The sequence below is a fragment of the Palaemon carinicauda genome, chromosome 19, assembly GCF_036898095.1.
Source record: "Palaemon carinicauda isolate YSFRI2023 chromosome 19, ASM3689809v2, whole genome shotgun sequence".
In the NCBI taxonomy this organism is placed as follows: Eukaryota; Metazoa; Arthropoda; class Malacostraca; order Decapoda; family Palaemonidae; genus Palaemon; species Palaemon carinicauda.
The window spans coordinates 96,479,199-96,495,724 of record NC_090743.1 but is presented as its reverse complement, the minus strand read 5'-3'; the positions used below and the strand labels follow the sequence as shown (position 1 = coordinate 96,495,724).

The window sequence follows — 16,526 nt, the reverse complement described above, 5'->3', positions numbered from 1 at the left end:
TACTTACCTCCTCTTGATTTACTAAGAATGGTGATTACATGTTGTTTCAAGATAAATATGTTGTTAATGCTAGAATAGCCTTCAAACCTTTGTTCTCTAATCTTGGGTAGCGCCATAGCCTCTGTACCCTGGTCTTCCACTGTCTTGGGTTTGAGTTCTCTTGCTTAAGGGTACACTCGGGCACAATATTCTATCTTATTTCTCTTCCTCTTGTCTTGTTAAAGTTTTTATAGTTTATAAAGGAGAAATTTATTTTAATGTTGCTCTTCTTAAAATATTTCCTTTTTCTCTGTTTCATTTCCGCAATGAGCTTTTTTCCCTGTTGGAACCCCTGGGCTTATGGCATCCTACTTTTACAATTAGGGTTGTAGCTTAGCAAGTAATAATAATAATAGACTTGAACTGCTTTCTGAAGGATTTATTTCTGGTTATTTTCCATTAAAATCTTTAATGGTTTCTGGTCGATTCCGTTATTTGTTACTTAGCAGTTAATTTTTTTACCATAAATACTATTATTTAGCATGACTTTTTTTGCATTTATTAATCCTACACACCAAATGATATATTCCACATGTAAGAAGTTAAATCCATCTGAATTACAAGTTATAAGATAATTAATACGATATGCATTACACAACACTTCTCCTCCATTCAAGATGTTTGTTACATTCATGTGTTCTTGTGTCTTCTTCGTTTTTCTCCATTACTGTGTTTACCCTTTCTGTTTAATTTCAGAACTGTTTAGTACTTTATATTAATCAAGAGAAAGCTTCGAATCTAATTTCTCAAAATATCATTAAAGCATTCTAGTACTTTTCAATTGTTAGAACATTTAGATGAACATTTACTATTCACCTTTCAAGCTAACGTACAGTTAAAACTAGGAATATTTTCATATGTATTCTTTCTGTAAGAAAATGAAAAATTTTCTCCTTTTCCAAAGGATATTTTATGGTTTTGTTCTCTATTAGCCACAATTCAACTTACTCTTCATGGTGATCATTAAAATGTACTTATTGTTTTTTATAATGTCTTTCTTCGACTTCTTTCTATATCATTAAAGACCTTTTTCTATTTAGTTTTGTTAAACTTTACCTGAAGATTATTCTTTATGCATATTTTACCTGCGATTTAATTTGATTGTTTTAAAGGAGAAGTAGATTCTCTTCGGCACCGAAGGCCCCTTACCAAAACTCAGTAGCAATACTCGTTAATCCTTTATCAAAATCTATTCTATATTATATTAAAACACGGTAGTAATTGCACTTAAAAACTATATCGAGATAATTGCAACATTCAATTGTTAGTCAATTGCAGAGTCACTGTAATAAATAACAATTGTTGCTGAAGAAATCGTGCGGTGACGATTGCCTATTCGGCGAGTAAAAGCAGCAGCAGAAGAGCCAAGACATAAGGGCAGACTTCCAAATTGCTGCTTTTGTTAACGCTATCTGTGAAAGAGACGAAACAAGAAATTATACAGAATTATAACAATATTTGATAAAATGTTTACTCGGCACATGAGGATCTACTCGTTTCATATCGAGCCACTCCATTAACATGGCTGTTGACGATGCAGCTTGATAGGTTTTGATTATATTTGTGCAGATGAAAACTTCTTTGAAAGTATAGAAATAATTATTTCGGAAATACTTCCATTCCTGGGATTGATCAGCAGCCCTATATAAATTTCTCACAGAAAAAATTCTGCTTTTTGTTTACATTGCATCAAGAAATCCGCGGTATCGAGAAAGAAATTACCTCCGTTCACTACCCTAGCACCAATTACATTTGTTTTGACTTAAATAGGAGCTGCCATGAAGAAAATTGTTTTATTTTCTGGTATTTAAATAAAATACAACAGAATTAAATTAGAATTAGTCCAGAAATTATCATTATATAAACACTTCCATTCCTGGGAGTCCTTATCACCCAAAAATCAAAAAAATCTGGAACAAAAATTTCTGCCTTTTTCTAACATTGCTATATCAATAAATAATTTACCTCCGTTTTTGGTTTCTACTTAAATAGAAGCTGCAGTGCATAAAATTAATTTAGTTTGTATAATATGAATTATATACAACAGAAGTAGAGTAAAATTAGTTACACATTTAATGTAACATTCAGAGAACCAGTGAACCATTTTAAACTTATCTTTTAGGGAAAAAACGTCAGTTAAGCGTCAAAAGATTTTTTTGTGATAAAGTAAAACATAATTCATCATTATAATGTGTCACTCAGACCAGATAGAAATATTTCATAATTTCAAAACCAATCTAAATCCCCAGACAATCAGCATGTTTTCATAGCAGACTATTTCTTGTCAAATGGGTCCATGTTATTGAAGCAAATGCATAGACGATAGTCATTCTGTTCCCTATATTGGTTAAATGATCCAAAATGTCATCTCAATTGCTAGATGTTAGACTAAACTGCTCCTCCTAAGACACGAAATATACCGTAACTCATGTCTTCCTTATTTCATTCCTTGTGTTTTTTTATAATGGAAAAGGAATTTCTTCAATACTGATTTCATGATATCACACTTCTGTCTCCTCCTTGAACTGAACATAACAGAGCATCCCTCTCAAAGAGCTTCAATAGAACTAACGTTTTAAATGATAATTGCAAAAAATTATCAAAATAAATTTTGGCCATTACAGAAGGTCCATATCCCAAGTAAAGATAAAGAGTAATCTGTAAGTTTTTTTTTTTTTCCTATCATATTTACTTACTAAATTACGATAAAGTGAGATCATTTTTCAATGTTACTTGCAAACATTAAAAAAAAAAATTGAAATTACGTCATGCTCGATAGCGTCGATATCTGCTAATAACAAGTTCATTGTGACCAGTACTAACTTGGGAGACAACGTGATTGGCTATGACGTCATCAGGAGGTGTGGCTTATTTCGCCCGGAAAATTTGCAGTGACTATAGTACAAAGATAATTATACATGATGTTATTTTTTTCCCATCATAAATAATATCCAGAAGACAAATATTAGATTTCAATGAAAATGGTTTGGGCATAAGCATTTCGAAGCAACTATATCATTGACTTCATCACACACTAAATTACCATAACTGGTAGCATTCTGTTTTCGTATTACCTGTGATATTATTATCATTATTGTTATTATCATTATTATGTTTTTGTTTGTTTTTTAAATTACCCGAAGGTTTTAATCCCTAAGCTCTTCATATCAATACTTCAACTTCACTTCAACGATAATTGCCATTTTTTCAAAAACTCCAATTTAAGACATTTTCATTGGTAAATTTATTGTCAATTAGTGTTATTACTTTATATTAATAATAATAATAATAATAATAATAATAATGATGATGATGATGATTTTAATAAGCCTCATAATATCAATTTTGATAATTATTATAATTCTAATAATTTTAATCCCTATAATAATTTCAATAACTTTACTAATGATAATAATTCTAGTAATTTCGTTAATAATAATATTTTTAGAATTATTATGATTAAAATATATAAAAGAATTTTGTTAATTTCACAAATTTTACTTATAATCCTAATTTTAATAATGTTAATGATTTTAATAATAATAATTATATGGCAAAAATAACAATAATATTATTTTCATACATTTAGATGATAATACGAACTTTAACAATTTTAATAGTTTTAGCTATTTCAATATTAGTAAAAATTTCCGTAATTTCAATAATATTAATGATTTATTGTTTCATAATTATTATAATTTTCATAATTTCAATAATTACTTTACGAATCTAACACCATTTACAACTTTGTTGGTGCCATAAAATCCCATTTATAAGTGTTCTCCATTTTTAACGATATTCTAGAAGGACGCCAGAGACGCAGCCACCGCATTTATTAATTCCATAAATCAGGTAAAAGAAAAGGCTTTGGTTACAATGGCGAGTTACAGTCACAAAATGTTAGGTCTTTACTGGTTCAACCTTTTAGGGCCCAAAAATAATGTTTGCGTTAATGAAAGGAAATAAAAGAAATAGTCAGGCCATAGCAAATAGCCCACTGCAGTTTAGTCTAACATTAATCCATTCATGAGAGGAATTCTGTGTAAATATATTCATTCCTTTTGAAGTAGCAAATACTTCATATATCAGACATACCAATATTTCTTAAAGGCTCAGGCATTCCACAAATTGTTGATAACCTAAGAAGAACGGTAGTTTTCTAAAGATAAGGTTCCAGGTAGTTGATGAATTAATGTTTATATTATCATTAGCAAACTATTATCATTAACACAAAGTACTGCGTCATAAACACTCAATATGTAAATTGATAAATGCAACTTTTAATTTCATAACTTCGTAGGCACAGAAACACGGTGTCACTTTAAGATCGACTCAGTCAGGGAAACAAGGTCGCACTATGTTGAGTATTATTATCATTATTACAAGCTAAGCTGCAACCCTAACTGAAAAAGCAAGAAAATATAATCCCTAGGACTCCAGCAGGGAAAAATAGCTCGGTGAGGAAAGGAAACGGGGAAATAAAAAACTACAAGAGAAGTAATAAACAATCAAAATTAAATATACTAAGACCAGTAACAACATTAAATTTGATCTTTCATACATAAACTATAAAAACTTAAAAAAAAACAGGAGAGAGAGAAATAAGAGAGATCACCGTGCCCGAGTGTACCCTCAAGCAAGACAGTGAAAGGCCATGGTACAGAGGCTATGGCACTACCTAAGACTAAAGACCAATGGTTTGATTTTGGAGTGCCCTTCTCCTAGAAGAGCTGCTTACCATAACTAAGGAGTCTCTTCTACCCTTACCAAAAGGAAAGTAGCCAATGAACAATTATATTGCAGTAGTTAACCCTTTGAGGGAAGAAGAATTGTTTGGTAATCTTAGTGTTGTCAGGTGCATGAGGACAGAGAATGCGGAAATAATAAGCCAGAATACTCGTGTATGTATAGGCTAAGACACAATGAGTCGTAACCAGAGAAAGGGATCCAATGTAGTACTGTCAGGCTAGTCAAAAGACCCAATATCTCTCTAACGGTAGTATCTCAACGGGTGTCTGGTGCCCTGACCAACCCTACTACCTGATATCATTTCAAGGAAATATCTATATAAAACAGTGAAAGAGAAAACCTGGACTATGGATTATGAATGGGTCAATGTTGGTGTGTTTATAGCATAAGGAATTGAGCGTAATAAAGGTCACATCCTGATTGGGAAATCCTTTAATCTACTCGACTTAAGCGAGGCAACACATATTAGATAAGCCGGGAGTTTGAAACCTTTTTAGAAGATAAATAAGTTGAATTAATTCTAATGCAGCACAACAGGGGTCATTTCAACGTTTCAATTTGAGTAAATTGTATAATAATTTTTAAAAAAATAATATAGTCCCCTATCACTTCAGAAGTAGAAATAATATTATTGCTTAGAAATTCTCTTTTAAGTAATGATGGAGGGTCAAAATATTAAGTTAAAACACACACACATACATACACACACACGCGCGCACGCACAAACAAACACACACACACACACACACACACACACATATATATATATATATATATATATATATATATATATATATATATATATATATATATGTATATATATGTGTGTGTATGTGCGTGTGAGCGTGTTTCCGTGTTTCTCTCTATATGTATTCAAATGTGTACGTTATGTCCGCGGGTGTGTAAGGTATTGAAGTGAGTAATAATAATAAAAATAAAAAACAGACGTGAACCAATAGATTTCATAATACTTCAATCCTTCGAGACAGATATACAATAAATGTCAGTTATAGATGAAAGTAGAATCAGCGCCTCCAATACAAAAACATAAAGCTATAAAATGGAGGCTAAAGAACTATCATCAAAATTTGCTCATTCGAAAAGACTTTATGAAAACAGACACATTAGGGTCACCTATTATCATATCTTCAACAGCTTTATAGTGGATACTATTGTTGCAATTGTTTATAGGTTTCAATAGAATTATATTTATGTTGTTTAATTCATGTTGCATTGCTTTCAAGAAAAAATGACAGTACATTTTTTAAATGAGACATTAAAATTAAAAGCAATCATAAGATTGGGAGTTCCCGGTAAATTTTGGAGATCCCTGACCATACGAGTATGATTGGTTAGCGTCTCTCTCTCTCTCTCTCTCTCTCTCTCTCTCTCTCTCTCTCTCTCTCTCTCTCTCTCTTTTTTTCTCTAAATATATATATATGTGTATATATATATATATATATATATATATATATATATATATATATATATATATATATATATATATATATATATATATATATATATATATATATATATATATATGGAGAAAGAAATTAATAGTAATTCAACAAAATTTTTATTTGAATCAGCACAATAGGTAGGTGGAAAAGTTCAAATTTTCATTTGAATCAGCACAATAGGTAAGTGGAAAAGTTCCTAAAGTTAATTAAGGAAAACTATCTGAAAAAAACAATATTGGAAATGACGGTAAAATCCAAGAGAGATTAAACAGATTGAGCATATTAATCCAAAACAATAAACATACTAAAATCAGAGCTATTCATATACACAGTCAGACCAAAATTGAGGAAACACCAAAGAGTGGAAAAAGCCACCAAATAATGAAAAGAAGATTTGGAATAGGGCGCCAACAGATGTTTGCTTTAAAGGATGAACATTGAAATATTATCAACAAAAGAGGAGTGAAAAAAAAATGATAGAGGATTTTTATACAATGATATGCAATAGTGACAGTAATAGGTAGTAGGATGACCAGTGCACCAGCTCTCCGTTGAGATACTACTGGTAGAGAGTTGTTACTCCTTGAACTGGCAAGGTAGTACTACATTGGATCCCTCTCTCTGGTTACGGCTTATTTTTCCTTTGCCTACACATACACGAAATAGTCCGGCCTATTCTTTCCATATTTCTTTCGGTTCTTATACACCTAACACCACTGAGATTACCAAACAATACATCATTGCTCAAGGGGTTAACTACTGCAATGTAATTGTTCTGTAACTACTTACCACTTGGTAAGGATTGAAGAGACTCTTTAGCTATTGTAAGCAGCTCTTCTAGGAGAAGAACATTCCAAAATCAAAACATTGTTTTCTAGTCTTGGGTATTGCCATAAGCTCTGTACCATAATCTTCAACTGTCTTTGGTTAGAGTTCTCTTGCTTGAGGTACACTCGCGCACGCTGTTCTATCCCATTATTTTCGTCCTCTTGTGTGTGTTTTTGTTTTTTATATGGCGTTGGGCAGGCTTAATAGAAGGGTCATGGATGCCTGGTGGTTCATCAAGAGGTTGTCTTTTCCTTATCGGTTTCTTAATCTTTTCAAAACAGTCCTCACTGTCCTCCCTTCAGTTGAAGTGGCTATCCTGGCGAGTGTTTTGCCTTGCATTGTCTATTGGCTCTGCAATGTTCACCAGTTTTTCTGAGTTTTTATCTATAGTCTATTGGTTTTATCAATCACTTTATTTATGTTTCCGTACATATTGTTTACATTATCAATAATGCTAATCTAGTTTTAAAGTATGACGAATCTTTTTATTACCATTAATTCTTATCGTGCCTAGAGACATTGAGCGTCCTAGACTTAGTCAGTGTTGTCAACTGTATATTAATTTTTATGGCCTTCATATAAATATTTGAGACCTTACAGTTGTGTCCAGACAGTATGATATTCTTTTGTGCTTAGAAACTTTGGTTTCTAGTATAAGGCACTCATCTGAGCTCCTTATAGCTTTCTTGAGGTAGAGTTTAGTTCGAGGCTGCACTCGAGCACAAAATTCTATCTTATTTATCTACCTCTTTTTTTAAGTTTTATATGAAATATCTATTTTATTGTTGTTACTGTTTTTAAAGTACTTTATTTTAATTGTTCATTACTTCTCTTGTAGATTGTTTCGTTATTTCCTTCCCTCACTATGCTATTTTTCCCTGTTGGAGCCTTTGATCTTATAACATCCTTTTTAACTAGGGTTGTAAGTTAGCTGATAAAAATAATGATGATGATAGAACTAATGATAATATAAAAAAATAAAGTTGTTAATAATAATAATAATAATAATAATAATAATAATAATAATAATAATATATAAAATAACGTTGCTAATAATAATAATAATAATAATAATAATAATAAAAATAATAATCATAATAACAAAAACAATAATAATAATAATAATAATAATAATAATAATAATAATAATAATAATAATAACGTTGCTAATATAAATAATGAAACACCTGACCCGGAAGCAAATGTAACAGTAGCAGAAGTAAATAAAGCACTATACATAAAGTACCGAGTAACATTCATGTTGCATTATCATGCGGACATGCTATATTCAACTGGTCGAAAAAAACATTAAATTATAACTCTTTTTTTTATCTTTATCGATTTGCATTGACGGGACAAAGCCTATAAATCCCTGGAAAGGTATGATGGGTCGTATGCGACCCCTACAGCATTTTCAAAACCTGTTTTTTCCCCATAAATCATCAGCTGTCTCGAATATGGAAGTGATCTACCTGCAAGGGGTGACTAGTCTACATGCCATTGTCTGCTTTAGGACTGATTTTCGTCTAACTTCCCTCCTTCCCCGTTTTTTTACCCCCCCCCCCCCCCTGGGGTCGACCTCGACCCTGACATACCTTTACAGGGGTAAGTGATCAAACAGCAAAGTTATTACATAATTAGAAATTGTCGAACAGTGTTGATACTTGTTTGGTTCTTTATAGTTGGAAAGTGTGGATGGATGGTGTGTCTACCACTTGCATGACATTGGTTTTGGCTTAGATGCCATATATTGCCATGAGGTCCATTTTCCCTCAAATGCTAATTTCTGAATTTCTTTTATTTTTTGCAAATTTGATTTTTTTCTATTTATTTTGAATTTATCTTCAATAATGGCCAGCAGGCAGTATTCCCTCGGCATGGATGTCATCAACACACTTCTAATGGAGTTAAAAAGAGATGTTGATGATAATATGGAGTTTGCAACCCCATTCTTCATTTCAAGTGGTAGATTGGGCTGTAAGAGTTGTTGCGGTCTGCGGCCATTTTGTTGACATACCCGAAAGGTAAGTTGGCATATCTCTATATATTCTTGTTCTGTATAGAATTTGTGATATTTTGGTATATTTTAATGCATAAATATCATATTTTATAGGAGATACAATGATTTTCATAAGAAATTTACATTGTGAAACTAGGCCGTCAAAAATGACCTTTAGATTTCGCCCCTAATATAACAGTAAATTACATCTTAGTGCACATTTTATTATGTATTTCTGTTCTAGGATAATATGAGCTTATTCTATAAAAAAAAAAATAGCCTCTTCCTATTTCATTTGGGTACCCAAAAAAATTCATGAAATTTGGACAAATGTTTTTGGCAAAAAAAAGTTACCCTTTTTTTCTCATTTCAGATCTTGACTTCTATGGGTCCAACTCATTTCCAGCAATTACACGCTGTTGCTTTGCCATCTAAGAAGGTGTCCCTAAAGGGATTTATGTGTATATGTATATTTCTATTTTTTGTGAATATTTACGTCGTCTTTTTTTTGTATACTTAAATTTTTAATATATTTCCAATAAATAGTTATTTTGTAGATGGGTATCATTTATATTTTCAGTAGTTTTTAGCATTCTTTGAAGTATTTTTAGCAAGTCAAACAATACAGATTGATGCATAACTGAATTTTTCCTGAATTTTTTTCGGAGTCGGGGTCGTTCGCGACCGAGCATACCCTTAAAGGGGTGTCCGAGGAGCGTACCTATCGTCCTCTTGTGTGTGTTTTTGTTTTTTATATGGCGTTGGGCAGGCTTAATAGAAGGGTCATGGATGCCTGGTGGTTCATCAAGAGATTGTCTTTTCCTTGTCGGTTTCTTAATCTTTTCAAAACAGTCCTCACTGTCCTCCCTTCAGTTGAAGTGGCTATCCTGGCGAGTGTTTTGCCTTGCATTGTCTATCGGCTCTGCAATGTTCACCAGTTTTTCTGAGTTTTTATCTATAGTCTATTGGTTTTATCAATCACTTTATTTATGTTTCCGTACATATTGTTTACATTATCAATAATGCTAATCTAGTTTTAAAGTATGACGAATCTTTTTATTACCATTAATTCTTATCGTGCCTAGAGACATTGAGCGTCCTAGACTTAGTCAGTGTTGTCAACTGTATATTAATTTTTATGGCCTTCATATAAATATTTGAGACCTTACAGTTGTGTCCAGACAGTATGATATTCTTTTGTGCTTAGAAACTTTGGTTTCTAGTATAAGGCACTCATCTGAGCTCCTTATAGCTTTCTTGAGGTAGAGTTTAGTTCGAGGCTGCACTCGAGCACAAAATTCTATCTTATTTATCTACCTCTTTTTTTAAGTTTTATATGAAAGATCTATTTTATTGTTGTTACTGTTTTTAAAGTACTTTATTTTAATTGTTCATTACTTCTCTTGTAGATTGTTTCGTTATTTCCTTCCCTCACTATGCTATTTTTCCCTGTTGGAGCCTTTGATCTTATAACATCCTTTTTAACTAGGGCTGTAAGTTAGCTGATAAAAATAATGATGATGATAGAACTAATGATAATATAAAAAAATAAAGTTGTTAATAATAATAATAATAATAATAATAATAATATATAAAATAACGTTGCTAATAATAATAATAATAATAATAATAATAATAATAATAATAATAATAAAAATAATAAAAATAATAATTATAATAACAAAAACAATAATAATAATAATAATAATAATAATAATAATGATAATAATAATAATAATAATAATAATAATAATAATAATAATAATAACGTTGCTAATATAAATAATGAAACACCTGACCCGGAAGCAAATGTAACAGTAGCAGAAGTAAATAAAGCACTATACATAAAGTACCGAGTAACATTCATGTTGCATTATCATGCGGACATGCTATATTCAACTGGTCGAAAAAAACATTAAATTATAACTCTTTTTTTATCTTTCTCGATTTGCATTGACGGGACAAAACCTATAAAGAACCCAAATTGGCCGTCTGGACCAGCTAGTTGTGTAGCACAGACCTCTTGAGTGTAGGAAAGCTGTATCAATATCTATGGGCAATAAAATTAAAACTAATCATTCATATATATATATATATATATATATATATATATATATATATATATATATATATATATATATATATATATATATATATATATATACTTACTTTACTTTGCCGGCGGTTTTCCCGATCCTATAGAGCAGGGGAACCCTACTCTCTAAACGACCTCCACGGTTGTTATATCTTGTTCGTTCAGTTACAAGTAGTTGAACAGTCGACATTATCACCAATTGATAAGATTCCAATAACCGTCCTCCATCCAAAGATTAAAGTCTCCACAAATAACTAATTCATTTTTCTTCACGATAATCATCTCGATGAGTTCACTGAATTAATCAAAGAAGATACTGGTATTTGTTCTCGGAGGTTTGTAGATTGTTACAATGGATATTTTTTTTCTTTTTTCTTTTTTTTGCAGAAAATTTATTTCTATTTATTCAAAGCTTGTTATACTAGTTCTTTTTAACATTTTGAGATTTGAGTAACTTTTATGAATGAAGAGCCCGACACCACCAGACCTACCTCCTCTCGAAATGTGAAAGGTGTATGCGGGGGTGACATTTCAGTGATCATAGCCTTGTCAAAGTTATTTAACCATGTTTCTAGTAGTATGTCCAAATATTTTTTTGTTCATCAATTCTCGAATCTGAATAGTTTTGTTACCCACAAATTGTATATTTAAATAGCCACAGTTTTTGACGTCCTTAGTATCCATGACCAGTATTTTCTGTTAGTCTTATCAATTCCAAGTCAAAAGCTTTGCAATCTCTTGAATTTCCTATGTGGTCATTTGGTTTGATGACCACAAAAAAAAAAAAATTGATAGGAAAAAGATGATAGCAGCATTGAAAATTTTATTTTTACTTAAATTACGATTCCCAAGAGCACCCCAGCTATCACTATATATATATATATATATATATATATATATATATATATATATATATATATATATATATATATGTATATATATATATATATATATATATATATATATATATATAGAGAGAGAGAGAGAGAGAGAGAGAGAGAGAGAGAGAGAGAGAGAGAGAGAGAGAGATAGAGATAGAGATAGAGAGAGAGAGAGAGAGAGAGAGAGAGAGAGAGAGAGTATACATACTGTATAAATGTATATATATACTGTATAAATATAAATATACAGTACATATATACTATATATATATATATATATATATATATATATATATATATATATATATATATACAGTAAATATACTGTCTAAATATATATATATATATATATATATATATATATATATATATATATATATATATATATATACATTTATATATATACTGCATAAATATATATACATATATATATATATATATAATTTATATATATTTATATATATACTGTATAAATGTATATATACAGTATATATATATATATATATATATATATATATATATATATATATATAATATATATATATATATATATATATATATATATATATATATATATATATATATATATATATGAATGGGGATTCCTTAACATGGGGGACGGGTTTGTCAAGGCTATTCATACTATATTGGGTTTTTTGTGCTCCCAGACTAAACTCTCCCACCATCATCACATCGCAATGCCTAGTGTGGCCAAACCCATGACATCATTAAGGACATGTCGGAGGCCTTTACAGAAACAGCTGCATTTGTTATTGTTGTTCTTTTTTTATAAACACACAAACACACACATATTACATATATACTGTATATATATATATATATATATATATATATATATATATATATATATATATATATATATATATATATATATGCATTTATATATTTACATATATATATTCTATGTTGACTGCAATACAATAACCAATCTGAATATGTAATAAAAGGAAAGGGAAACTTCGAAATGCAACAATTTCCGCCTTAACTATGAGGCATTGTAAAGACAAAGAGACCAACGGAGAGAGACTATTATAAAGAACACTTTGTTTTATTTAGTAAAAAGGTAAACAAAGGGAGGTCAGTCCTAAGCCCTTTCTTTGATCCCTTTGTGTGTAGTTTGATCGAAAATTCCTTAGGCTCAAATTAAAGGTGAAAGATCTAGCACCCACTCATATTTTTCTCGTGGCCTTACACCATCGAAAATAACTGCTTCGGTATTGTCATTTTTATTCTCTTTATTCATGATTCCTTATGAATAAAAGTAACTTGAGAAATTATTTCACACATTTAGTCGCGAAACAATATTCTATATTTGAGATTAGTGAATGAGGCAGTAGCAAATATAAAGTAAGTAGGGAAATACGAACCTCTGTACACATCAGGAGTTAAATTGATGATTAGTGGAGCTGAAAGGTTGACTGTGTCGTCGTCGTAACTGGTATGGGATCTGGAAGACGTCGGCGCCCCTAAGCTGTTGTACAGATGGGTCATCAATGTCGTTGTGTAAGTGCTTATGGTAGTGATGGTTGAAGAGGTCGTTGGCGGAGCCATGGTTGTGGTGATCTCTGCAAGGTGGAAGGTGAAGTTGTATGATGAATAAGACTCAATAACATATAATCTATTTTTCTTATTTCACGCACACGTTGGAAAAGAATAATTGAGTTATTAAGAGGCCTCTTTTTCTATCAAAACGATTTGTTACAAAATGGTATGATATAAGACTTTTCATTACAGTTTCTAACGAACCACCCTCAATTATGCACTCAAAAAATTGAATTCTACTGTTGAGTCATTTCAGTCAACAGCATATGACTGATGAGATTTTAAGTGAATGATATTTTTTCCATTATGTGAAATTACCACCATTTATAAAATGCATTTACTAGTTCCTTTTTAAAACTCTATTTAACCGCCGCTATATTCACCACACCACTGAACGTTAAAAATCATAATCATCACTAAAATGTTGCTTTAAATAAACTAGAAAAATAGGTTCATAATCAGACGTGAGAAGGACAAGTCAATAAAGACCCTACGACAACGAATGTTTGCTTAAGACGGTAAACGTTTGCTTTGGAAAAGAAACAGAGCGGAACAAAAACCCTTACCTCTTAGAGTTGTAGTGTAGGAGCCTTGACCTTCTTTATTTCTTATGGAGCAAGTGTAGCGACCAAAATCTCCCGGAAGAAGTTTTCTAATCTGCAATGTCATATTGTGCCTGGAAAAAGAACGTTGCGGGGGAGAAGTTACACATGTGTTAGACCACATCTGTGGTCATAGAAAAACCTGTCTGGAAATATGGAACGCTCTCTCTCTCTCTCTCTCTCTCTCTCTCTCTCTCTCTCTCTCTCTCTCTCTCTCTCTCCTCTTTATATGGAAGAGAGAGATAGATTAAGCACTACAATATCAGTGGGACAGATTTCTCGACAAACCACCAAGAAGCTAAAGAATCTGCAATTGCTTGTTATTCTTTATGGACTTTTCAGAAAATATTCAAGAAAATTTCCGACTCTTGTTTGACTTTGAAGTACATAACTATCAAGAGGAAAATTGTAATTCTTATTTTCATGTGTTCTACTCTTCATTTGCCTGTTTTGCCAAAAATAAGTTTATCACTAACACTTTCATAGTACCAAATTTGCAATGTCATTCTTTCTTAATTTTTTTTCTTATTGCATCAATGCATAACTAATAACATTAAGCAAAGCACAATTAGTATTACAGTGGGCATAACAAACTGGCTCTTTACGTGCTGTACAAGATTGTTTCTTATATGGCTTTTTTGTTTTTTGTTTTTTTGATAATTCTCAAAAGATGCTACCAAATTTCTTTAGATACTGTCATTAAAACAGTCAATTACTTCCATGCAGCATATACGTTTTTTTTTCTTTCTTTTTTCCCCTAAGAACAGCTGTATTTTTTATACTTAGTTCCTGTGTGAAAAATCAAAGATGTATGACACAATTTTGGTTTCCTTTAAGCAAGCTAGATTTTGCAAATGAACCTTGTTGCTTGAATAAATTCTCCAACATCATTATGTGCTTATACAGTACAGTAATAGTACTTTTTGGATGAATAGGTCAATATATCAATGGTTCACATGATATAAGATTCGAAATGTTTAAGTGTTTAATAAAATAGCAAAGGGCTGCTATTCAATTGAACATTTTACATAACAGCATATCTTAAGATGATGATCTTTCCTCAAGCCAAACTTCGTTCATTACAGTTGATATCTTGATTCATGCATTAATGAAGGCTGATATCAGACATACATTCTTTCTAAATGTTCCTAAGACTGCAGTGAACAGATAGAAAACTATCTGAATGATTAAATATATATATATATATATATATATATATATATATATATATATATATATATATATATATATATATATATATATATATATATATAAAACTCCTACAAAGATTTTCAGGCAATCTATCGACGATCTATAACAATGATTTGGTGGTTAGAAACAAGTTACGTCCAAAAGTACAATGATTAAAAAAAAAATTGATTTTGTATTGATGAAATTAGTTTAAAAACATTTACATAAACCGCAGCTATCTTATTAAACACAGACACTCACACATACAAACAGGAGTACACACACACATAAATATATATAAATATATATATATATATATATATATATATATATATATATATATATATATATATATATATATATATATATATATATATTGATATATATATATATATATATATATATATATATATATATATATATATATATATATATATATATATATATACATATATATGCATATTTATATATATATATATATATATATATATATATATATATGTATATATATGTGTGTATGTGTGTGCACGAGCTTGAGTGTGATCGTCTATGTATAATATACTATTTGTTTATTCAAATGTTCTTAAAATGGTTTCAACTTGTACCAGTCAACACCCGCAAAATTTCTTAGTTCGTTAATCTCTTCCTTTTCCTGATTCTTTTGCAATCACCTGTCCTTCTCACTATATGTCCAGCCTTTATTCATTTTCTTTTTCTCACACGTTGAATGAATATCCTCTACTTTAGTTTGCTCTCGTATTCATGTTCTTTTTCTGTCTTTTATTGTTATTCCCATCATTATTCTTGCCTTAGCTCTTTGAGTTGTATCTATCTTATGTTCTAAGGTTTTAGTAACACACTAAGTTTATGATACATAACTTAATACTGGAAGGACCATCTAATTAGATAGCTTTACTTTTTAGAAAAAGTGACATTTTGCTTCTTATAATCTCATTTTGTTTACCAAAAGCTCTCCCTTCCGTGCTTATCCTTCTTTTAATTTCAGTCTCGTGTCCTGAAGAAACATTTACTTTCAGTCCTAAGTACGTATGTTTATCAACAATCTCCAGAGGCTTGTCCTCTTATCAACAATCTCCAGAGGCTTGTCCTCAAGTC

General features: G+C 30.6%; 1 protein-coding gene across 1 annotated transcript in view; it reads right to left on the bottom strand.

Annotated features, from left to right (window-relative positions):
• Window positions 1–1,324: 1,324 nt before the first annotated feature.
• Window positions 1,325–16,526, bottom strand: part of LOC137658287 (lachesin-like) — a 58,205-nt gene continuing 43,003 nt past the window's right edge. The window contains exons 4-6 of the mRNA XM_068392957.1: window positions 14,184–14,293; window positions 13,443–13,640; window positions 1,325–1,451 (exon numbers count right to left, since the gene is read on the bottom strand). Coding sequence (XP_068249058.1) covers window positions 1,372–1,451; window positions 13,443–13,640; window positions 14,184–14,293 — 388 coding nt within the window. The 3' untranslated portion in view covers window positions 1,325–1,371. The remainder of the gene's footprint in view (window positions 1,452–13,442; window positions 13,641–14,183; window positions 14,294–16,526) is intronic.